The sequence below is a fragment of the Lissotriton vulgaris genome, chromosome 12 (assembly GCF_964263255.1).
Source record: "Lissotriton vulgaris chromosome 12, aLisVul1.2, whole genome shotgun sequence".
NCBI classification, from domain to species: Eukaryota; Metazoa; Chordata; class Amphibia; order Caudata; family Salamandridae; genus Lissotriton; species Lissotriton vulgaris.
In genome coordinates this window covers 4,844,877-4,868,500 of record NC_141700.1, presented here as the reverse complement: position 1 = coordinate 4,868,500, position 23,624 = coordinate 4,844,877, and the positions used below count along the sequence as shown (strand labels likewise).

The 23,624-nt window shown below is 54.1% G+C and overlaps 1 protein-coding gene across 3 annotated transcripts in view; it reads left to right on the top strand.

The window, feature by feature from the left end:
• The first annotated feature begins 21,480 nt into the window (after positions 1 to 21,480).
• Positions 21,481 to 23,624, top strand: part of LOC147673012 (cold-inducible RNA-binding protein-like) — a 60,420-nt gene continuing 58,276 nt past the window's right edge. For all 3 annotated transcript variants that reach the window (XR_015302590.1, XM_086946675.1, XM_086946674.1), the window contains exons 1-5: positions 21,481 to 21,527; positions 22,273 to 22,382; positions 22,489 to 22,722; positions 23,164 to 23,254; positions 23,351 to 23,414. Coding sequence is in view for 2 of the 3 variants with exons in the window: in XM_086946675.1 (XP_086802801.1) it covers positions 22,277 to 22,382; positions 22,489 to 22,722; positions 23,164 to 23,254; positions 23,351 to 23,411 (492 nt within the window). In the remaining variant the exon portion in view is untranslated. The remainder of the gene's footprint in view (positions 21,528 to 22,272; positions 22,383 to 22,488; positions 22,723 to 23,163; positions 23,255 to 23,350; positions 23,415 to 23,624) is intronic.

Genomic DNA, 23,624 nt, shown 5'->3' with positions numbered 1-23,624 from the left:
TTTTTTTTTGCAGCAATCAAGGGCAAGACAATCCATCACTATTTCCTTAGTAAATTTGGTCTCCTCCTTAGTCCAAATCCCATACCAGAGCATAAGGGCTGCCATACTCATATAGTCACTAATATAAGGTTCATACAGCTCTCTGTGAACTATATATGAGGCGGTCGAGGGGACCCTCAAGCCTGCTGTTTTCTGGCCATTCCTGCTGCTGAACTGTGTTGACCTGCTGCCCCTTTGACTTCCGTCGTGTGCGAGAGAGACCTTGCCGGACCCGCTGCGCGGGTCCCGCAGCGCCGCACTCGGAGTCTGTGCCATTCCTGGGAGAGGAGCTGTCATCTTGGGCGTGAGGAGCTGCCGGCAGGGCTGCGAGCTTGGAAGCAGGGACTCGCCTTACCAGGAGTCCCTGCGAGCCCTATTCGCAACACCTGGGCTGCTCTCCCTGCTGGCCCCGCCCACCCGCCCACGGAGTGAAAAGCGGGAGAGGAACTTGCCTTCACGGGACCCTCAAGCCTGCTGTTTTCTGGCCATTCCTGCTGCTGAACTGTGTTGACCTGCTGCCCCTTTGACTTCCGTCGTGTGCGAGAGAGACCTTGCCGGACCCGCTGCGCGGGTCCCGCAGCGCCGCACTCGGAGTCTGTGCCATTCCTGGGAGAGGAGCTGTCATCTTGGGCGTGAGGAGCTGCCGGCAGGGCTGCGAGCTTGGAAGCAGGGACTCGCCTTACCAGGAGTCCCTGCGAGCCCTATTCGCAACACCTGGGCTGCTCTCCCTGCTGGCCCCGCCCACCCGCCCACGGAGTGAAAAGCGGGAGAGGAACTTGCCTTCACGGGACCCTCAAGCCTGCTGTTTTCTGGCCATTCCTGCTGCTGAACTGTGTTGACCTGCTGCCCCTTTGACTTCCGTCGTGTGCGAGAGAGACCTTGCCGGACCCGCTGCGCGGGTCCCGCAGCGCCGCACTCGGAGTCTGTGCCATTCCTGGGAGAGGAGCTGTCATCTTGGGCGTGAGGAGCTGCCGGCAGGGCTGCGAGCTTGGAAGCAGGGACTCGCCTTACCAGGAGTCCCTGCGAGCCCTATTCGCAACACCTGGGCTGCTCTCCCTGCTGGCCCCGCCCATAAACTCTCCCCATCATTATAAAAGGAGCTACACGTGCCGCTGCGCGGGAGCGCGCGGGAGGGCGCCGGGCGAAGCCCGGGCCAAGGGCGGGCCCGTTTAAGCCCGTTCAAGACCGGGTAAGACTGGACTGGGCCACCCCCTTGATAGCGTATCCCCTGTGCTGTGATTGTAGCACTTGTACTGTAAACCCCGACTTTCCGGTCAATTAACTTAGCGCTATACTTATTAATTTCGTATCATGTCACCTAGGCTTACTAGAAACACCAAGCCTACCCATGCTGCACAGGTCAAAGGGCCTATAGATCAATTTATTGCTAAAGCAAACGATGCCATAAATCAAGGTGTTCTGTTACTTGAAAGGAGAGTCTCCCAGGATTTGGCCGCAGCCAGACGCTCCTCCTTGGGACTACTGGCGGCAGCCAAAACTCCGCAACGCTCTGTAGACGCTGGTTTACAGCTGGAGACTCATACTGTCCCTGGAATAGTGGATTTATCAGTATCCATCGATCTTTCCACTACTCACATTTCACCCTCTTCTGCACCACATACTCCCCCGTCACTCGAGAGAACTCCACTTCTCTTTACTATCCCTCCCGAGGAGGATTCTCCTTCTTCTCCCTCCTTAAATGCAAGGGGTCAGAGGGAGGGGGCTATTCCGAAAAAGAGGAAAGTGAAAAAGGGTGCTAAAAAACCCCCCCACAATAACGTCATCATACAACAGGATCCCCTGATACCCCCCTCAGATCACCCCCTCCCTTCAGCTTTATCCCCATCTTACCCAGCACTGTTTCAACAGTCAACGCTTATCACAGCGCCTGAAATAATAAATCTTTCGTCAGACACACTTAACCAAAACCCAAGTGGCAATTTACATAGCGAACTGGCTCCCAGTACACATGAGACTTTCTCTTTGGCGTCTATAGAGGCTTTAATTAAGTTACATCTGAAACCCATTGAGCTAACACTTTCGAAAATTCTAAAATCCCTAGCCTCATTAACAAATGACTTAAATGTTCAGAAAAATCTGACCATAATCCCAACACCCTCACTCCCAGTGCCTCAACCTCAAAATTCAAAACCTAAAAATGCAGGTAAAACCAACTCTCTGCAAACATCCAAACCACAGAAAGTGGCGACCACCACAGCGGTGGTTCACCAGAATCCCACCAAATCACCTAGCAAACCAGCGCAGCAAATACCAACCAATAACGCAGTTAAAAACACTTCCACCTCTTCACGTCCTGCTCCTACTGTAGCAAAGGCCCAACCCGTCACAATAACCGCAACAACCCCGGCAAAATCCTCGACAAAAACCCCAGCCTTACAAAACGTCTCTTATAACACAAGACGTAACGGAGCCCGGCCTGTTCACCTTCCCCCAGAAGCGACCCCGTACATCATCATTATGACCGGGGTCCCAGTTTTGCGTACCAATTCTGAAGAACCAGGATGGTCCCTAAAAAACAAAATAATCCACTGGTTGTCACTGAATCGCCCACTTCCTCCATATTCTAATAACAGAATTGTTTCGGTACGCAGAGTCCCGTGGATCGGGAGGGAGCGAAAAACGATCCCAGGAGATTGCATAATTATAAATTTTGAGGATCCCCAAACTGTCGAGTTGATCTCCTCTTGGGGTCCCCAAACATCCCCTGAGGGAATCGGCACTAAAAGACTAGCCTTTTTCTATCCTCCAGCTAAACCCATGCAACCAAACCCTGAGTGGAACTGGACCCAGGTAGGCAATTGGAATGGTAACTCGGATTGGTCAAACTGGGCAGGACAAGGAGGTAGAGATAACATGCCATACCTAGATTGGGGGGGTGTCCCTACTTATAATAGGTTTGACTGCCTAGAAATGGTGGACTGACCACTACTCTCCACCGTCTTGGAAGACAGGAATATATCCCCCTCCAGCCCTCTATCCTTGTCGCCTGTAAGTTTCTCCCAACTCCCAAGTCCATTGACTCAAATAAAGTCACCATCAACCACATTAGCTACAACTGCCACAGATGATATAAACCTCTGTCAAGGCGCTGATATTCAGCCCAGTCCCGCTATCATATGTAACACGCAAGGGGACATCCTGTCCCTCTCTCCAAATTCCGATCCATGCGCAACAACTAAGACTCCTTCGCATATAGGATGCCCAGCGTATGGTACTGAAACCCCGTCGTTTCATCTAGTTTCGATAATATTCTGGAATGTTGCAGGTCTCCGATCCAAGATCGTACTGGCACCTTGGTTAGACTTTGTCAACACGCACCAGATAATTTGCCTGCAAGAGACCTGGACAATTAACCCACTGCATATACAAGGATTCATAACACTTCATTCCCCAGCCAGTCCAACAACACATGGTAGACCCATGGGGGGCCTTGTGGTTTATATTTCTAACACCTTAGCAGCAAAGAAAACCATAACTCTACGTACTACACCAAATTATCAAATTATTTTGCTCACTTTTAAAAATGGTATATCTTACACTCTTATAAACTTTTACAACAATTTAACACCAGCAGATTGCGCAAAGACTGTGTCTGATATTTCTTTGTATATAACTGAACAACGTGTTAGGTATCCATCAGCTATGAGCAATGTAATATGGGGAGGGGATTTTAACGTACAACTGTGCCCTAACTATAAGAAAACTGTCTGTGGCCTCTTAGATGAACATGATTCCCCGTTGACCCACTTTACCCATACCCCTGTAGGAGACTCTTTTAATGATAGCCTAATGTCCCTAGAAGTGATGTTCGCAAATGAACTCGTAAACCCACCTGTGGAATTTAGACCTACGTTTCATGGCAGGGGTTGTTGTAGTACCATAGATTTTATACTATGTTCTTATTCTGTAATGGGTACGCTTCACCAATTTACTACAGGCTCAGAAATAGCCGGCGATCATTTTCCTAACAGTATTAAGATCAAGTTACCTACGACTGCTCCCAATACACCGAAGAAGAGTTTGCTGACCCAAAAAGCACTGACTATGGATAAAACAAATGGTTACTCTGTGAAATGGTCAAGTGTTGACCCATCAGTTACCTCAAGTAAGGTCATAGCTAAGGCTCTCCCGTGGATTTCCACCTGTCTCGATGAGGACTCCTCCCACGAGCAAATTATTACTAGCTTCGGAGAAATCCTCAATACCATCCAGAAGGTATTAACCCGAAAGCCCAACCCAGGTAACCACTCTGAGCCTCGATGGTTCAACGTGGCTTGTAGGAAAGCCCTAACCGCCTTAAAAAAAGAGCTACACAATCCAAATAGAGATAAAGATACTGTAGCTAAACTAAGAACAGAATACAAACAGGCCCAAACGAGTTGCAAAAAAGATCATAAAAATAAACTGTGGGCTCAATTACATGAGAGCTGCCAGAGTAAGGACAGCATTCAGTTCTGGCAGATTGTTAAATCCCCATTCCTGCTGGAGGCTAGCTCACACCAACACCTGGACGTGGCCGTGACTGCCGACGAGTGGGTGTCTCACTTTTCCAAGATCTTTAGTGATCAACCCCCGGAACACTCTGCACAATCCACCTCAATAACCGACTCCCCAACAAAAAGGGTTTATCCAATTGATCTTCATTTTACCCTAGGAGAGGTTATAAGTGCACTTTCTTCCTCTAAAACAGGTAAAGCGCCGGGCCCGGATGGTGCACCGCTCGACATATTCATATGTAACTTGGAACTATGGTCCCCAGTCATCACGCAGCTGTTGGCCGCAGTCTTAAACATCGGCCTTCTGGATTCTTGGTCTTCCTCGATACTCCTTCCAATTTTTAAGAAGGGTGAAAGAAACAACCCCGCCTGCTACAGACCCATTTCCCTCCTGGATTCATTGGGTAAGGTCGCGGGTCGCCTAATTCTGGAACGTTTACAGGATTGGGCGGCAGAAAAGAACATCATTACTGACCTCCAATATGGATTCCGGGAGGGACTGGGTACTGTCGAACAGGCTCTGAATCTCACCCTTCTTATTGGGAAATATGTGGGAGTAAAACGTGGCAACCTATTCATGGTCTACGTCGACCTTAGTGCGGCGTTTGACTGCGTAATTCACGTCAAGCTGTGGTCCATCCTGGAGGAGCTGGGTGTTGATCCTCCCCTCATCAAATTTTTGCGCGAGCTCTATACAGATGCCTCGGCTTGCGTAAGATATGGTAGGGGTGGAGAGTTAACATCCTCCTTTCCAGTAACTCGTGGAGTACGGCAGGGTTGTGTCCTGGCTCCCTTCTTGTTTAACTTATACACTAACGGTTTGGAAGAAGCCATGCTAGAAGGGAGTCAGGATCTACCCACCATTAATCATCGCCCTATTCCAGCGTTACTTTACGCTGACGATTCTGTACTCTTTGCTAGGACCCTAGTACAGCTCCAGAAACAGCTGGACAAATATTGTACCTATATGCTTTCGCTTGGGCTAAAGGTGAACAAGACCAAGACCTTTGTCATGCACTCCGGGCCCAAGGTAAAAAGTTCCAAACATCTCTGTATCGAGCATACCAAACTGGAACGTGTGAGGGAATACCCCTATTTGGGTATCTTAATAGATGACCACCTGACATGGAAAAGGGCATTGGTAACCAGAAAATTACTCTTTCAACGAGCTACCTCTGCCCTTGTTTCATTTTCCAGAAAATTGGGTAAACCTACTCCATCAGCGCTCCTTAAGATCTTCCAAGCTAAATGTCAGAGTATCGCCACATACGGAGCTGGGGTATGGGGTTATGCTAATGTTATGGAGCTGCAAAAAGTCCAAAATGTCTTTACCAAATATCTGCTGGCCCTCCCACAGAGTGCCCCCACCTATGGATGTCACATCGAGCTCGGGATTGACTATTTGGTAGATTACATCAAATGCCAACCTGTACTCTTGTGGCATCGTGTTTGGTCCAAACCTCAATGTCATCTTACACGTGCCCTGATCTCTGAATGTTTAGAGATGTCAGCCTGGAAAAACATCCCGTGGCTGGCGTACGTGGTTAACTTCCTGAAAGATCTGGATCTTACTGAGTATATTATCGAGCCATCTTCTATCAGTGGGATAAGCAGAAAATCCTTGAAAAACCTATGTCTCAGTCATTTAAGGGAATTGCGCTTGTCTGGTGAAGCTTCCAAGCAATCTAATGTACATATTCTGATGCTTCAAGTGTCACCAGGCATACAGCCTTACCTTACATATTACATAACTAACCACGAAAGGTATTTATTAACCAGGTTTCGATTTAATTTGTTTTTTCGTTTGGTTTCTTTCCCAAAAATGTCAACTTGGACTCATGATCTGGGGAAATGTCCTTGTGATAAAGTATCCTCGCAATCAACCATGCATACAGTATTGTTTTGCCACTATTACACTGAAATACGTAGGCGCTGGGTTTTACCAGTGCTGCGCCAGTTGGGGTTGAGGACCTGTCGCCCGGCGTTTCTAGCGCTACAACAGCTTGATACTCAATATGTGGCAAAAAGCTTAGCTATGTTTTTGAAATTAAGCCTATCAACTCGCAAAGCTATAGAACTGTCCCCTATTTGAACATCTGTATATCTGTAGTTATCATGTTTTGCGAACCCGAATGTATTTCTTTCTCATTTATTCATTTTAATCTGTACTGTAATAATGTATTGTAATAACAATTATGCGCCTTATTTATGATGATGTTTTTTAAACAACCTGTGTACTTTTTATGATTATCAAAATGATTAATCGAATAAAAGACTTTTTGACTTTGAGGCGGTCGAGTTAGGGACTGCTAAGATCCTCCTTAGTAGTTTGTTTTCATGAATTTGCAGCAAAGTGGTATTTGCCCTCCCCCATAGTGCTGCTCTGTAATGTGTACCTGTGATGCACTTACTCCTATATAGTGTAAGGATTTCCCGTACTGGCTTGTTCCTGATTTTTTTATCTAAAAATACCCACACTTGATCATATAAATTTCAACTTACATAAGTCAATGTGTGCACCCCAGGTTCCATTCCAGTTAAAAAGGAGTCCTAAATATGAAAAAAATAATTCTTATATGTACATCTTCCAGATGATGATCTCTGCTCTTCATTTTACTTTTCCCACAAGTCATGACTAAGGTTTTACTAAGATTTAATATTAAGTCTTTTCCAGTTATAAATTGTGTGAAATTTTCAATTAAAACATTGGAGACTTTTGCAGTCCTTGATAACAGGACTGCATTGTCTTCATATATAAGTACCGGTGTCACGCACATCCAGATTATTGGGGCATCAGCGTTTAGGCTCTGCAAAAGATAGGTCAACGGTATTAATATACAGAGAAAATAAAAGAGGTGTAAGGACACAGCTTTGTCTAATGCCACGTGTAACTCTAAAATGAGAAGAGCATTCACCTTTCTGACTCTTGGAAGTTAGTAGAGCATACATTTGTGATAGGTAAGTTATGTCATGTGGGGCGCCCATCCCTTGCAACGTTTGCCACATTTTTACGTGGTTAACTAGATCAAATGTGCTAGTGAGATCTACAAAATAAAGGTGTAGTTGACCTTCTTTGGCAAGGGTATATGTCCCTATCAATAATTCAAGGTTAACGCACTGCTCTACTGTCCCTATACCCCTTCTGAATCCATACTGGGAGTAAGCTAAGATATTAATCTTGGTTACCCAGCTTTCCTAAAAGGATTCTGCCCATCAATTTCGATGTTGAGTCATGTAGGGATATAGGGCGGTAGCATTTTGCGTTCCCTCTGTCACCTTTAAAAAAAAAGCATTGGAAATGCAATAGGTCTCGCATTAGAAAAGTTGGAGTTATTGGTATTGTAAATGACATATGTTATTTATTTGTTGGTTTTTGAAATTGCTAAATTGATGGCTTTGTCATTTACAATGCCAATAGTTATAACTTTTGCGAATGTGACACCTATAGCATTTGGAATGCAACATATTTTGTATTTACGTGACTTAGATGGCAGCTCTTGTCGTTAGGCCACATCTCTAGAGAGCAGGAGAGTGCAGCAGGGGAGAGAAGCACAGCAATGCAATAGGTCTTGCATTAGGAAAGTTTGAGCTATTGGTATTGTAAAGGACACATTTTTTATTTATGTGCTTGTTTTGAAAATAGCGAATTAATAGCTTTGTTATTTACAATGCCAATAGTTTTATCTTTTGCAAATGTGACACCTATTGTAACACAATATGTGTTGTGAGGGTGAGGGGTTGAGGGTGAGGTGTTGAGGGTGAGTGAGGGTGAGGTGTTGAGGGTGAGTGAGGGTGAGGTGTTGAGGGTGAGTGAGGCTGAGGGGTTAAGGGGGAGGGGTCGAGGGTGAGGGGTTGAGGGTGAGGGAGGGTGAGGGGTTGAGGGTGAGGGAGGGTGAGGGGTTGAGGGTGAGTGAGGGTGAGGTGTTGAGGGTGAGTGAGGTTGAGGGTGGGTGAGGGGTTGAGAGTGAGTGAGGGTGAGTGAGGGTGAGGTGAGGTGTTGAGGGTGGGTGAGGGTGAGGCTGAGGGGTTGAGGTTGAGTGAGGGTGAGTGAGAGTGAGGGTGAGTGAGGGGTTGAGGGTGAGGGGTTGAGGGTGAGTGAGGGGTTGAGGGTGAGTGAGGGTGAGGTGTTGAGGGTGAGAGAGGGTGAGTGAGGGTGAGGGGTTGAGAGTGAGTGAGGGTGGGTGAGGGTGAGGTGTTGAGGGTGAGTGAGGCTGAGGGGTTGAGGGTGAGTGAGGGTGAGGGTGAGGCTGAGGGGTTGAGGGTGAGTGAGGGTGAGTGAGGGTGAGTGAGGGTGAGTGAGGGTGAGGGGTTGAGGGTGAGTGAGGGTGAGGTGTTGAGGGTGAGTGAGGGTGAGTGAGTGAGGGTGAGTGAGTGAGGGTGAGTGAGTGAGTGAGGGTGAGTGAGTGAGGGTGAGTGAGTGAGGGTGAGTGAGGGTGAGTGAGGGTGAGTGAGGGTGAGTGATTGAGGGTGAGGGGTTGAGGGTGAGTGAGGGTGAGGTGTTGAGGGTGAGTGAGGGTGAGGGGTTGAGGGTGAGTGAGGATGAGGGTGAGTGAGGATGAGGGGTTGAGGGTGGGTGAGGGTGAGTGAGGGTGAGGGTGAGTGAGGGTGAGGGTGAGTGAGGGTGAGGGTGAATGTGAGAGAGGGTGAGTGAGGGTGAGGGTGAGTGAGGGTGAGTGAGGGTGAATGTGAGTGAGGGTGGGTGAGGATGAGGGGTTGAGGGTGAGTGAGGGTGGGGGGTTGAGGGTGAGTGGGGGTGAGGGGTTGAGGGTGAGTGAGGGTGAGGGTGAGTGAGGATGAGGGGTTGAGGGTGGGTGAGGGTGAGTGAGGTTGAGGGTGAGTGAGGTTGAGGGTGGGTGAGGGTGGGTGAGGGTGAGTGAGGGTGAGTGAGGGTGAGGGTGAGTGAGGGTGAGTGTGAGTGAGGGTGAGGATGAGGGGTTGAGGGTGAGTGAGGGTGAGGGGTTGAGGGTGAGTGAGGGTGAGGGGTTGAGGGTGAGTGAGGGTGAGGGTGAGTTAGGGTGAGGGGTTGAGGGTGGGTGAGGGTGAGTGAGGGTGAGGTGTTGAGGGTGAGTGAGGGTGAGTTAGAGTGAGGGTGAGTGAGGGGTTGAGGGTGAGGTGTTGAGGGTGATTGAGGGTGAGGCATTGAGGGTGAGTGAGGGTGAGGCATTGAGGGTGAGTGAGGGTGAGGTGTTGAGGGTGAGTGAGGGTGAGGGTGAGTGAGGGTGAGTGTGGGTGAGTGAGGGCGAGTGAGGGTGAGTGATGGTGTGGGTGAGGGGTTGAGGGTGAGTGAGGGTGAGGGGTTGAGGGTGAGTGAGGGTGAGGGTGAGGGTGACTGAGGGTGAGGGATTGAGGGTGAGAGATTGAGGGTGAGGGTGAGGGTGACTGAGGGTGAGGGATTGAGGGTGAGAGATTGAGGGTGAGGGGTTGAGGGTGAGTGAGGGTGAGGGTGGGTGAGGGGTTGAGGGTGAGTGAGGGTGAGGGGTTGAGGGTGAGTGAGGGTGAGGGTGAGTGAGGATGAGGGGTTGAGGGTGGGTGAGGGTGAGTGAGGTTGAGGGTGAGTGAGGGTGAGGGTGAGTGAGGGCGTGTGAGGGTGAGTGAGGGTGAGTGATGGTGTGGGTGAGGGGTTGAGGGTGAGTGAGGGTGAGGGGTTGAGGGTGAGTGAGGGTGAGGGTGAGTGAGGGTGAGGTATTGAGGGTGAGGGGTTGAGGTTGGGTGAGGGTGAGGGTGAGTGAGGGTGAGGTATTGAGGGTGAGGGGTTGAGGTTGGGTGAGGGGTTGAGGGTGAGTGAGGGTGAGGGGTTGAGTGTGAGTGAGGGTGAGGGTGAGTGAGGATGAGGGGTTGAGGGTGGTTGAGGGTGAGTGAGGTTGAGGGTGAGTGAGGGTGAGTGAGGTTGAGGGTGAGTGAGGGTGAGTGAGGGTGAGGGGTTGAGGGTGAGTGAGGGTGAGGGGTTGAGGGTGAGGGTGGGTGAGGGGTTGAGGGTGAGTGAGGGTGAGGGTGAGTTAGGGTGAGGGGTTGAGGGTGGGTGAGGGTGAGTGAGGGTGAGGGGTTGAGGGTGAGTGAGGATGAGTGAGGGTGAGTGAGGGGTTGAGGGTGAGTGAGGGTGAGGGGTTGAGGGTGAGTGAGGGTGAGGGGTTGAGGGTGAGTGAGGGTGAGGGTGAGTGAGGGTGAGTGGTTGAGGGTGAGTGAGGGTGAGGGTGAGTGAGGGTGAGGGTGAGTGAGGGTGAGTGCGGGTGAGTGAGGGTGAGGGTGAGGTGTTGAGGGTGAGTGAGGGTGAGTGGTTGAGGGTGAGTGAGGGTATGTATGTATGTATGTATGTTGAGTTTGAGGGTGAGTGAGGGTGAGGTGTTGAGGGTGAGTGAGGGTGAGGGGTTGAGAGTGAGTGAGGGTGAGGGGTTGAGGGTGAGTGAGGGTGAGTGAGGGTGAGGGTGAGTGAGGGTGAGGGGGTGAGGGGTTGAGGGTGAGTGAGGGTGGGTGAGGGTGAGGGGTTGAGGGTGAGTGAGGGTGAGGTGTTGAGGGTGAGTGAGGGTGAGGGTGAGGTGTTGAGGGTGGGTGAGGGTGAGTGAGGGTGAGTGAGGGTGAGTGAGGGTGAGGGGTTGAGGGTGAGGGGCTGAGGGTGAGTGAGGGTGAGGGGTTGAGGGTGATAGAGGGTGAGTGAGGGTGAGGGGTTGAGGGTGAGTGAGGGTGAGGGGTTGAGGGTGAGTGAGGGTGAGAGGTTGAGGGTGAGTGAGGGTGAGGGGTTGAGGGTGATAGAGGATGAGTGAGAGTGAGGGTGAGTGAGGGGTTGAGGTTGAGGGTGAGTGAGGGTGAGGGGTTGAGGGTGAGTGAGGGTGAGGTGTTGAGGGTGAGGGTGGGTGAGCGTGAGGGTGAGTGAGGTGTTGAGGGTGAGGAGTTGAGGGTGAGCGAGGGGTTGAGGGTGAGTGAGGGTGAGGGTGAGGGGTTGAGGGTGAGTGAGGGGTTGAGGGTGAGTGAGGGTGAGGTGTTGAGGGTGAGTGAGGGTGAGGGTGGGTGAGCGTGAGGGAGGGGTTGAGGGTGAGGTGTTGAGGGTGAGTGAGGGTGTGGGTGGGGGGTTGAGGGTGAGGGGTTGAGGGTGAGTGAGGGTGGGTGAGGGTGAGGGGTTGAGGGTGAGTGAGGGTGAGGGGTTGAGGGTGAGTGAGGGTGAGTGAGGGTGAGGGTGAGGTGTTGAAGGTGAGTGAGGGTGGGTGAGGGTGAGTGAGGGTGAGGGGTTGAGGGTGAGTGAGGGTGAGGGTGAGTGAGGGTGAGGGGTTGAGGGTGAGGGGCTGAGGGTGAGGGGTTGAGGGTGAGTGAGGGTGAGGGGTTGAGGGTGAGTGAGGGTGAGAGGTTGAGGGTGATAGAGGATGAGTGAGAGTGAGAGTGAGGGTGGGTGAGGAGTTGAGGGTGAGTGAGGGTGAGGGGTTGAGGGTGAGTGAGGGTGAGGGGTTGAGGGTGAGTGAGGGTGAGGGGTTGAGGGTGAGTGAGGGTGAGGTGTTGAGGGTGAGTGAGGGTGAGGGTGGGTGAGCGTGAGGGAGGGGTTGAGGGTGAGGTGTTGAGGGTGAGTGAGGGTGTGGGTGAGGGGTTGAGGGTGAGTGAGGGTGAGGGGTTGAGGGTGAGTGAGGGTGTGACCATATCCATTCCAGACACTGATAATTAATTGGCGACAAAAGTTATTATTTGACGTGGCATATCTTAATTGCTAGGTTTTTTAATTACTAGTTGATGTTTAATTTTTGTAATCATTTTTTTAAGTATGCACCTCTTAAAAAATAAATAAAAATATTGCTTGTTATGTATTTCCATTTGTAGACCTAGAATAGTTATGGTGCATTGTATGTAGCTTTAAAAAATAAAAATGTAGACTGCTCAATGTATTTCCGTGAATAGATGCAGGTTGCCTCTTTCTGTCAAATAATATCCCTTGTTCAACTTACTATAGTGGCGCGGCATACTATGAAGCAGAGGAGGACTGACTGTCAGAGCCTTGCTCTTTCCTCTCTTGCCAACAGGGCTACTCCAGAATAAGACCACGAAAACCATAATTTGTGAAACATGGCCATTTGACTCGCAGCCCGGTCAGTGGAGGGGCTCCGCTTTCTGATCCGTAGAGGCTGATGCGCAGTCACTTTCTTGAAGAGGAAATGGGGAATAAAAACTTTACTTTTGCAGTGATGTCGATGAACCTGGCTTGATGTCACACTGCTGCATTGTGCTGATTTTTTAAGTAAAAACATGCATAGTGAGGAGCACTAATACGGGTTTGAGATGGTGGAAGAGCTGCTTATCTCTTATGGAGATAGATTATCTGGGGGGAGGAAGGGCTCCTAATGGGAAGTGTAGACAGGGAGAAATTGAGAAAAAAAGCTGAGCAGGGAGGGTGTTATTGCGGCTATCTGTTTGCCCGAGGGGAGGAGAAATGCAGGCCTGAGGCAGAGCACACGCTGAGAAGCTTGTGGGAGGGGGGCTGGGCTGCCTTTGATCTGGTAATGCGAGGCAGGCAGGCAGGGGGCTGGTGGCATTGTGCACGCGCTTTTTAGGGCTTGCGCTTGCGCAATGACCTAAAAAGCACATGCACTTGAAGAAATCGCCAGTGGAATCGCCAGTGGTGGATCAACACTGGATAAGCCGTAATAGAGCTTCGCCAGCGATGCGCAGAAGCGCATCAGCAGGCGAGCCCTAAAAATGGGACTATAATGCTTTCCACCCAATGCTAGTCATTGTTTCTCATGTTTCCTCTTTTTCTCTCCAAACAAGTCTGATCCTCCCTCCTGCTGATGAGCATGTAAAGATATTGATTTTGACGTTTTGTTTTGTAAAGTTTTTCTTGACAATTTATAGCGGTGTAAAATTAATCAGATGAGCTAATAAGACGAAATGGGGTGCAAGCTGACCGCATAATACACTTATCAACTCCTTTAGGGTGCTTGGGTTTAGTTTTTCAAACCCTCAGCTCAATTCTTGTTAGCACGTGCTACCCCATGTTGTCCCCTAGGGATCTTCATTGAACCCTACCTTGTTCAACATTTACATGTAGCCTTTAGCACAGATCGTTAAATTCCCGGGACTTGTGATTTTATTGTACACTGACGATACTCATTGTGCTGTGACTCTTTGAAAACGCAGTGAAAGACATGGCCAAGATTAATGACGAAATGCTTACTGTTGTAGAGTGGTTGAGCAACAACTGTCTGTGCCTCAATGCAAAAAAACCTGAAATACTTCCACTGGCGGCCGTCCTCCCTTTGGTTCCCCCCCCAAACCTGTTTTCCATCAAAAATGTAAGAGTCTGGGTGGCTAATTCCTTGGTCTTTGATGCCCATGCCAATTCAGTTTTTTGGCACCTGCTTCTGGCTCTTGAGAAGCGTTAAACCGGTAATTGGCATTTTTGATCTACACATGTCAAGTTTTCATTCGGTAGTAATTTGGTCCTGACTGGACTATTGTAATACCTTGTGCCTATGAGCCAAGAAAATGCAGCAGGGCACAGGCTGCAGCAGCCAGGCCGCTCTTTCCCCTCCCCAAGTTCACTTCTGCCTCGTCTGCTTGTGTGTTGCACTGGCTCCCTGCGGACAGATGCGTTTATTTTAAGACTCATTGTGCTGCTCAAGGAGCCTTCACTCCCAGGGGCGTCGTTCCTTCGTAAGGGCCCAGGCACGCTCCGCCAATCTTAACCCGACCATTGTTCCCAGAGTGAGCGAGGAGGGGCGGACCCAGGCTGGCTCCCCGGGAGATCCCCTCGCTCCATATGCCACATGCACAACCGCCTGTTGTTGATTATCCATCCATTCCCTATCTTTCATCCATCCACCCCTTGCCTCATCCATTGACCCCTCGCCTCTCATCCATAAACCCATCGTCCCTCTCACATCCATCCACCCCTCGCCTCTCTCATCCATTCACCCCTCGATCCGCCACCCCTCTCAAGCACCACCCCCACCTCTCCATCCCTCTCTTACATCCATCTACCCCTTTTCCATCATCCACCCCTCTCTCATCCGCCATCCCTCATCTCTTTTCTATCCTCCACCCCTCTCTCATCCTCTACCCCCTCATCCTCCACCCCTCACATCCACCTCTTGCCTCTCTCATCCACCCCTTTCACTCATCCATTCTCCCGTGTTCTCCACCCGTCTCATCCATCCACCCCTCTCACTCATCCATTCTCCCCTCTCCTCCACCCGTCTCATCCATCCTCGCCTGATCTCTCATCCATCCCTCTCCTCTCTCATCCATTCTTCCCTCCTCATCCACCCCTCTCCTCTCCATCCCTCTCTCATCCACCCCTCTCCTCTCTTATCCATCCCTCTCCTCTCATCCATTCTCCCCTCCTCTCTTTAACCCTCATCCATTCTCCCCTCTCACATCCACCTCTTGCCTCTCATCCACCCCTCGCCTCTTATCCATCCATACACCCGTCTCCTCTCATCCATTCATCCCTCTCCTCTCTCATCCATTCATCCCTCTCATCCACCCCTCTCCTCTCTCATCCACCCCTCGCCTCTCTCATCAACCCCTTCTCCCCTTTCTCATCCACCCCTCTCCTCTTCCTCATCCACCCCTCTCCTCTCTCATCCACCCCTCGCCTCTTTCTAATCCACCCCTCGCCTCTCTCATCCACCCCTCTCCTCTCTCATCCACCCCTTCTCCCCTTTCTCATCCACCCCTCGCCTCTCATATACCCCTCTCCTCTCTCATCCACCCCTCTCCTCTCTCATCCACCCCTCGCCTCTCTCTCATCCACTCCTTCCCCTCGCCTCACTCTCATCCACCCCTCGCCTCTCTCATCCACCCCTTTCTCATCCACCGCTCGCCTCTCTCTCATCCACTCCTTCTCCTCGCCTCGCTCATCCACCCCTCTCCTCTCTCATCCACCCCTCGTCTCTCTCATCCACCCCTTTCTCATCCACCGCTCGCCTTTCTCATCCACCCCTCTCCTTTCTCATCCACCCCTTTCTCATCCACCCCTATCCTCTCATCCACCCCTTCCTCATCCACTCCTCTTTCTCATCCACCCCTATCCTCTCATCCACCCCTTCCTCATCCACTCCTTTCTCATCCACCGCTCGCCTTTCTCATCCACCCCTTGCCTCTCATCCACCACTCGCCCCTTTTTCATCCACCCCTCTCCTCTTTCTCATCCACCCCTCTCCTCTTTCTCATCCACCCCTCTCCTCTCTCATCCACCCCTCTCCTCTCTCATCCGCCCCTCTCCTCTCTCATCCGCCCCTCGCCTCGCTCATCCACCCCTCTCCTCTCTCATTCGCCCCTCGCCTCTCTCTCATCCGCCCCTCTCCTCTCTCTCATCCGCCCCTCGCCTCTCTCATCCACCCCTCTCTTCTCTCTCATCCACCTCTCTCCTCTTTCTTATCCGCCCCTCTCCTCTCTCATCCGCCCCTCGCCTCTCTCTCATCCACCCCTCTTCTCTCTCATCCGCCCCTCTCCTCTCTCATCCGCCCCTCTTCTCTCTCATCCATCCCTCGCCTCTCTCTCATCCACCCCTCTCTTCTCTCTCACCACCCCTCTCTTCTCTCTCATCCACCCCTCTCTCCTCTCATATCCGCCCCTCTCCTCTCTCTCATCCACCCCTCTCGTCTCTCTCATCCACCCCTCTCTTCTCTCTCATCCACCCCTCTCCTCTTTCTCATCCGCCCCTCTCCTCTCTCATCCGCCCCTCGCCTCTCTCTCATCCACCCCTCTTCTCTCTCATCCATCCCTCGCCTCTCTCTCATCCACCCCTCTCTTCTCTCTCATCTACCCCTCTCTTCTCTCTCATCCACCCCTCTCTCCTCTCTCATCCGCCCCTCTCCTCTCTCTCATCCGCCCCTCTCCTCTCTCTCATCCACCCCTCTCTTCTCTCATCCACCCCTCTCTTCTCTCTCATCCATCCCTCGCCTCTCTCTCATCCACCCCTCTCCTCTATCTCATCCGCCCCTCTCCTCTCTCATCCGCCCCTCGCCTCTCTCTCATCCACCCCTCTCCTCTCTCATCCGCCCCTCGCCTCTCTCTCATCCACCCCTCTCTTCTCTCTCATCCACCCCTCTCCTCTCTCTCATCCGCCCCTCTCCTCTCTCTCATCCGCCCCTCTCCTCTCTCTCATCCGCCCCTCTCCTCTCTCATCCACCCCTCTCCTCTCTCATCCACCCCTCTCTTCTCTCTCATCCACCCCTCTCCTCCCTCTCAACCACCCCTCTCCTCTCTCTCATCCGCCCCTCTCCTCTCTCATCCACCCCTCTCCTCTCTCATCCGCCCCTCGCCTCTCTCATCCACCCCTCTCTTCTCTCTCATCCACCCCTCTCCTCTCTCTCATCCACCCCTCTCCTCTCTCTCATCCGCCCCTCGCCTCTCTCTCATCCACCTCTCTCATCCGCCCCTCTCCTCTCTCTCATCCGCCCCTCGCCTCTCTCTCATCCACCCCTCTCTTCTCTCTCATCCACCCCTCTCTTCTCTCTCATCCACCCCTCTCCTCTATCTCATCCACCCCTCTCCTCTCTCATCCGCCCCTCGCCTCTCTCTCATCCACCCCTCGCCTCTCTCTCATCCACCCCTCTCCTCTCTCTCATCCACCCCTCTCGTCTCTCTCATCCACCCCTCTCCTCTCTCATCCGCCCCTCTTCTCTCTCATCCACCCCTCTTCTCTCTCATCCATCCCTCGCCTCTCTCTCATCCACCCCTCTCTTCTCTCTCATCCACCCCTCTCTTCTCTCTCATCCACCCCTCTCCTCCCTCTCAACCACCCCTCTCTCATCCACCCCTCTCTTCTCTCTCATCCACCCCTCTCTTCTCTCTCATCCATCCCTCGCCTCTCTCTCATCCACCCCTCCCGTCTCTCTCATCCACCCCTCTCCTCTATCTCATCCGCCCCTCTCCTCTCTCATCCGCCCCTCTCCTCTCTCTCATCCGCCCCTCGCCTCTCTCATCCACCCCTCTCCTCTCTCATTCGCCCCTCGCCTCTTTCTCATCCACCCCTCGCCTCTTTCTCATCCGCCCCTCTCCTCTCTCATCCGCCCCTCGCCTCTCTCATCCACCCCTCTCCTCTCTCATCCGCCCCTCGCCTCTTTCTCATCCACCCCTCGCCTCTTTCTCATCCACCCCTCTCCTCTTTCTCATCCACCCCTCTCCTCTCTCTCATCCACCCCTCTCCTCTCTCATCCGCCCCTCTCCTCTCTCTCATCCACCCCTCTCCTCTCTCATCCGCCCCTCGCCTCTCTCTCATCCCCCCCTCGCCTCTCTCATCCGCCCCTCACCTCTCTCTCATCCACCCCTCTTCTCTCTCATCCATCCCTCGCCTCTCTCTCATCCACCCCTCTCGTCTCTCTCATCCACCCCTCTCTTCTCTCTCATCCACCCCTCTCTTCTCTCATCCACCCCTCTCCTCTTTCTCATCCGCCCCTCTCCTCTCATCCGCCTCTCGCCTCTCTCTCATCCACCCCTCTTCTCTCTCATCCACCCCTCTTCTCTCTCATCCACCCCTCTATTCTCTCTCATCCGCCCCTCTCCTCTCTCTCATCCACCCCTCTCCTCTCTCATCCGCCCCTCTTCTCTCTCATCCACCCCTCTCTTCTCTCTCATCCACCCCTTCTCTTTCTCATCCGCCCCTCTCCTCCTTCTCATCCGCCCCTCGCCTCTCTCTCATCCACCCCTCCTCTCTCATCCACCCCTCTCCTCTCTCATCCGCCCCTCTCCTCTCTCATCCACCCCTCTCCTCTCTCTCATCCGCCCCTCTCCTCTCTCATCCACCCCTCTCCTCTCTCATCCACCCCTCTCTTCTCTCTCATCCGCCTCTCTCATCCGCCCCTCTCCTCTCTCTCATCCACCCCTCTCCTCTCTCTCATCCGCCCCTCTCCTCTCTCATCCACCCCTCTCCTCTCTCTCATCCGCCCCTCTCCTCTCTCATCCGCCCCTCTCCTCTCTCTCATCCACCTCTCTCCTTTCTTATCCGCCCCTCGCCTCTCCTCTCATCCACCCTCTCCTCTCTCTCATCCACCCCTCTTCTCTCTCATCCATCCCTCGCCTCTCTCTCATCCACCCCTCTCTTCTCTCTCATCTACCCCTCTCTTCTCTCTCATCCACCCCTCTCTCCTCTCTCATCCGCCCCTCTCCTCTCTCTCATCCGCCCCTCTCCTCTCTCTCATCCACCCCTCTCTTCTCTCATCCACCCCTCTCTTCTCTCTCATCCATCCCTCGCCTCTCTCTCATCCACCCCTCTCCTCTATCTCATCCGCCCCTCTCCTCTCTCATCCGCCCCTCGCCTCTCTCTCATCCACCCCTCTCCTCTCTCATCCGCCCCTCGCCTCTCTCTCATCCACCCCTCTCTTCTCTCTCATCCACCCCTCTCCTCTCTCTCATCCGCCCCTCTCCTCTCTCTCATCCGCCCCTCTCCTCTCTCTCATCCGCCCCTCTCCTCTCTCATCCACCCCTCTCCTCTCTCATCCACCCCTCTCTTCTCTCTCATCCACCCCTCTCCTCCCTCTCAACCACCCCTCTCCTCTCTCTCATCCGCCCCTCTCCTCTCTCATCCACCCCTCTCCTCTCTCATCCGCCCCTCGCCTCTCTCATCCACCCCTCTCTTCTCTCTCATCCACCCCTCTCCTCTCTCTCATCCACCCCTCTCCTCTCTCTCATCCGCCCCTCGCCTCTCTCTCATCCACCTCTCTCATCCGCCCCTCTCCTCTCTCTCATCCGCCCCTCGCCTCTCTCTCATCCACCCCTCTCTTCTCTCTCATCCACCCCTCTCTTCTCTCTCATCCACCCCTCTCCTCTATCTCATCCACCCCTCTCCTCTCTCATCCGCCCCTCGCCTCTCTCTCATCCACCCCTCGCCTCTCTCTCATCCACCCCTCTCCTCTCTCTCATCCACCCCTCTCGTCTCTCTCATCCACCCCTCTCCTCTCTCATCCGCCCCTCTTCTCTCTCATCCACCCCTCTTCTCTCTCATCCATCCCTCGCCTCTCTCTCATCCACCCCTCTCTTCTCTCTCATCCACCCCTCTCTTCTCTCTCATCCACCCCTCTCCTCCCTCTCAACCACCCCTCTCTCATCCACCCCTCTCTTCTCTCTCATCCACCCCTCTCTTCTCTCTCATCCATCCCTCGCCTCTCTCTCATCCACCCCTCCCGTCTCTCTCATCCACCCCTCTCCTCTATCTCATCCGCCCCTCTCCTCTCTCATCCGCCCCTCTCCTCTCTCTCATCCGCCCCTCGCCTCTCTCATCCACCCCTCTCCTCTCTCATTCGCCCCTCGCCTCTTTCTCATCCACCCCTCGCCTCTTTCTCATCCGCCCCTCTCCTCTCTCATCCGCCCCTCGCCTCTCTCATCCACCCCTCTCCTCTCTCATCCGCCCCTCGCCTCTTTCTCATCCACCCCTCGCCTCTTTCTCATCCACCCCTCTCCTCTTTCTCATCCACCCCTCTCCTCTCTCTCATCCACCCCTCTCCTCTCTCATCCGCCCCTCTCCTCTCTCTCATCCACCCCTCTCCTCTCTCATCCGCCCCTCGCCTCTCTCTCATCCCCCCCTCGCCTCTCTCATCCGCCCCTCACCTCTCTCTCATCCACCCCTCTTCTCTCTCATCCATCCCTCGCCTCTCTCTCATCCACCCCTCTCGTCTCTCTCATCCACCCCTCTCTTCTCTCTCATCCACCCCTCTCTTCTCTCATCCACCCCTCTCCTCTTTCTCATCCGCCCCTCTCCTCTCATCCGCCTCTCGCCTCTCTCTCATCCACCCCTCTTCTCTCTCATCCACCCCTCTTCTCTCTCATCCACCCCTCTATTCTCTCTCATCCGCCCCTCTCCTCTCTCTCATCCACCCCTCTCCTCTCTCATCCGCCCCTCTTCTCTCTCATCCACCCCTCTCTTCTCTCTCATCCACCCCTTCTCTTTCTCATCCGCCCCTCTCCTCCTTCTCATCCGCCCCTCGCCTCTCTCTCATCCACCCCTCCTCTCTCATCCACCCCTCTCCTCTCTCATCCGCCCCTCTCCTCTCTCATCCACCCCTCTCCTCTCTCATCCACCCCTCTCCTCTCTCATCCACCCCTCTCTTCTCTCTCATCCGCCTCTCTCATCCGCCCCTCTCCTCTCTCTCATCCACCCCTCTCCTCTCTCTCATCCGCCCCTCTCCTCTCTCATCCACCCCTCTCCTCTCTCTCATCCGCCCCTCTCCTCTCTCATCCGCCCCTCTCCTCTCTCTCATCCACCTCTCTCCTTTCTTATCCGCCCCTCGCCTCTCCTCTCATCCACCCTCTCCTCTCTCTCATCCATCCCTCTCCTCCACCTCTCTCCTTTCTTCTCCACCCCTCGCCTCTATCCTTCTCCCCTCTTTGTGTGCTCTGTGTTGGGGGAGGGCGGTGGGGACTTCGCGTGCGGTCCTTGCCGTGGGTGCGGTTCTGTGTGTCGGGAGTGTGCGGGGGCGTCACCTCTTTCAGGGGCCCGGTGAACGGTGCTCAGGGCCACTGTGTGGCCGGGCCCTTGAGGGCCCGCTGAACAGTGCTCAGGAGCGGGCGCAGGCCTTTGTACCCTGCTCAGGGCCTTTGTTCACCGGGCCCTCGAGGGCCACGGCCGTATAAGCAGTGCTCAGGCCTTGGTGGGCCCGGTGAGCGCTGCCAGGTGCGGGCGCAGGCCTTTGTTTGCCCGGTGTCCGCTGCTCGGGCCTTTGTTTGCTCGGTGTCCGCTGCTCGGGCCTTTGTTTGGCCGGAGGGCCGGGGCCTCAGGTGAGGCGGCCTCCCTCCCACGCATGCCCTGGGGGCGGGGCGCTCCGTGTGCCGTCACCCTTTGTCCCTCTTCTCTTTCCGCCACTCGTGGGGCGGGCTGGCAGTGTGAACCTAGTCCTTTTCCTGTTTCACCGACACTTTGGGGTGTTTGGTGTCACGTGCGCGGCCTGATGTCATTACGCTGGTGGGCGGCGCTTGTCCTTTATAAGGGAGCGTGCGTTCTGTTCTCGGTCTTCGCTTCCTGAGTGTCTGAACTTCAGCTTCGAGCAGCAAGAGCGGGTAGGTGAGGCCTCGGGGCCGACGCGGGTCCCCTGATTCTACTGGCGCGGGTCCCCCTGCCTCTGGTCCCCTGATTCTACTGGCGCGGGTCTGCCTCAGGTCCCTGCCTCTGCCGTGGGTCCCCCCTGCCTCTGCCGCGGGTCCCCCCTGCCTCTGGTCCCCTGTTTCTACTGGCGCGGGTCTGCCTCGGGTCCCCCCCCTGCCTCTGCCGCGGGTCCCCCCTGCCTCTGGTCCCCTGTTTCTACTGGCGCGGGTCTGCCTCAGGTCCCCCCCCCCTACCTCTGCCGTGGGTCCCCCCTGCCTCTGCCGTGGGTCGCCTCTGCTCCCCTGATTCTACTGCCGCGGCTCCCCCCTGCCTCTGGTCCCCTGACTGCTGTGGGTCCCCTGCCTGCTCCTTGTCTCCGCTTTGCGCCTTCATTTCTGTCTGCGTGGGTGGGGTGGGGTTCCTGCTCGTTTGGTCGCGGTGGATTCTTATCTGTCCGGCGGTTAGGAGGTTGTTGTTGTTTTTAGGTCTATGGTTCGGGTGAGGCTGCCGTGTCCTGTCCTGGGGTGCTGCAGAGCCGCGTCCGTTGTAAGGGGGGGGGGGGGTGGAGCGGGTGCCGCGCGCCCTAAGATGGCCGCCGGGTCACGTGCCCAAAGTGCGCCACAGTCGAGAGCCGCGAGATGGCGGCCGCCGCCATTTTGTTTGTTTGGTGCTGCCCGCGCGCGCCCCTCCAATCTCACGCCCCTCGTTCTTTGTTCGCAGAAACATGTCTTCTTCAGATGACGGAAAGATCTTCGTGGGAGGCCTGAGCTTCGACACCAACGAGCAGGACCTGGAGCAGCAGTTCAGCAAGTACGGGAACATCTCCGAAGGTGAGTCTGGCGCCCCCCCCCTCTGACCCCCCCCTCTCTTCTCTCCCCCCTGCCCGGGTCCGCAGGAGCCTCGCCCCGCTCTGACCCCTCTCCCTTCCCCCTGCAGTGGTGGTGATCAAGGACCGCGAGACGCAGCGCTCCCGGGGCTTCGGCTTCGTCACCTTTGAGAACCAGGAAGATGCGAAGGACGCGCTGAAGGGCATGGACGGCAAGACCCTCGACGGGCGGCAGATCCGAGTGGACCAGGCCGGCAAGTCCGACAGGAGCCGGGGCGGCTACAGAGGAGGCTACGGAGGCAGCGGCGGCGGCCGGGGCTACTCCCGCGGCGGCCGAGGGCGAGGTAAGGCCGAGTCAATCTCTCCTGGGGTCTCAGATCCTATTCTCCGCTCTCCAGATCATATAATTCCCCATACTTTATCCCACCATTTGGCGCCCCCCCCAGGCCTCATCCCAGCCTTCTTGACGCCTCCAAGCTTTATCCCATGGGCTCTCCGTCCCCCAGACCCTCATTTGCGCGCCTCTAGGCTTTATCCCAACATTAACACATCCTAATTCCCCATGCTTTATCCTACCATTTGGCGCCCCCAGATCCCATCTAGACTTTATCCCACCTTCTTTACACCTCGAGGCTTTATCCCATGGGCTCTCAGTGCCCGAGGCCCTCATTTATCCCAACATGAACACATCCTATCTTGTATCCCGGGTCCTATCCTGCGCCACTTCAGGCTTCACCCACATCTCTTGGCGCCCCCGACGCTAACCCACTTCTCTCCCCGTGCAGGCGGCGACAGCTACGGCAGCAGCCGGAGCAGCGGCGGGTACGGAGGCGGTGGATACAGCGGCGGATACAGCTCCAGGGACTCTTACAGCAGGTAAGCGCCTAGAGGCAAGCTGTGGCGCCATGGGCTGGGGCTGCTGTGGTATCAAGGGCTGGGCTCATCTCACTTACCGCTCTTCTCTTTCCCCAGCGGCGGCGGCCGAAGCAGCGGGTACGGAGGCGGCTCCTATAGAGACAGCTACGACAACTAAACGGTGAGTGCTTCTGGGCGCTGGGACGAGGGCTGTGGGGGTGAAGAAACCTATGCTGAAGTTAAACTATTACTCAAAATTCAGAACTCGACAGGAAATAAACGTAAAGGAAAGACCACCTAATAAGACATGAGAATAACCCATTACAGGGGGTCGGGGCCTAGTTACGCTTTGAACTTGTAAACATTGCTGCATCAACTTGATATCAATCGT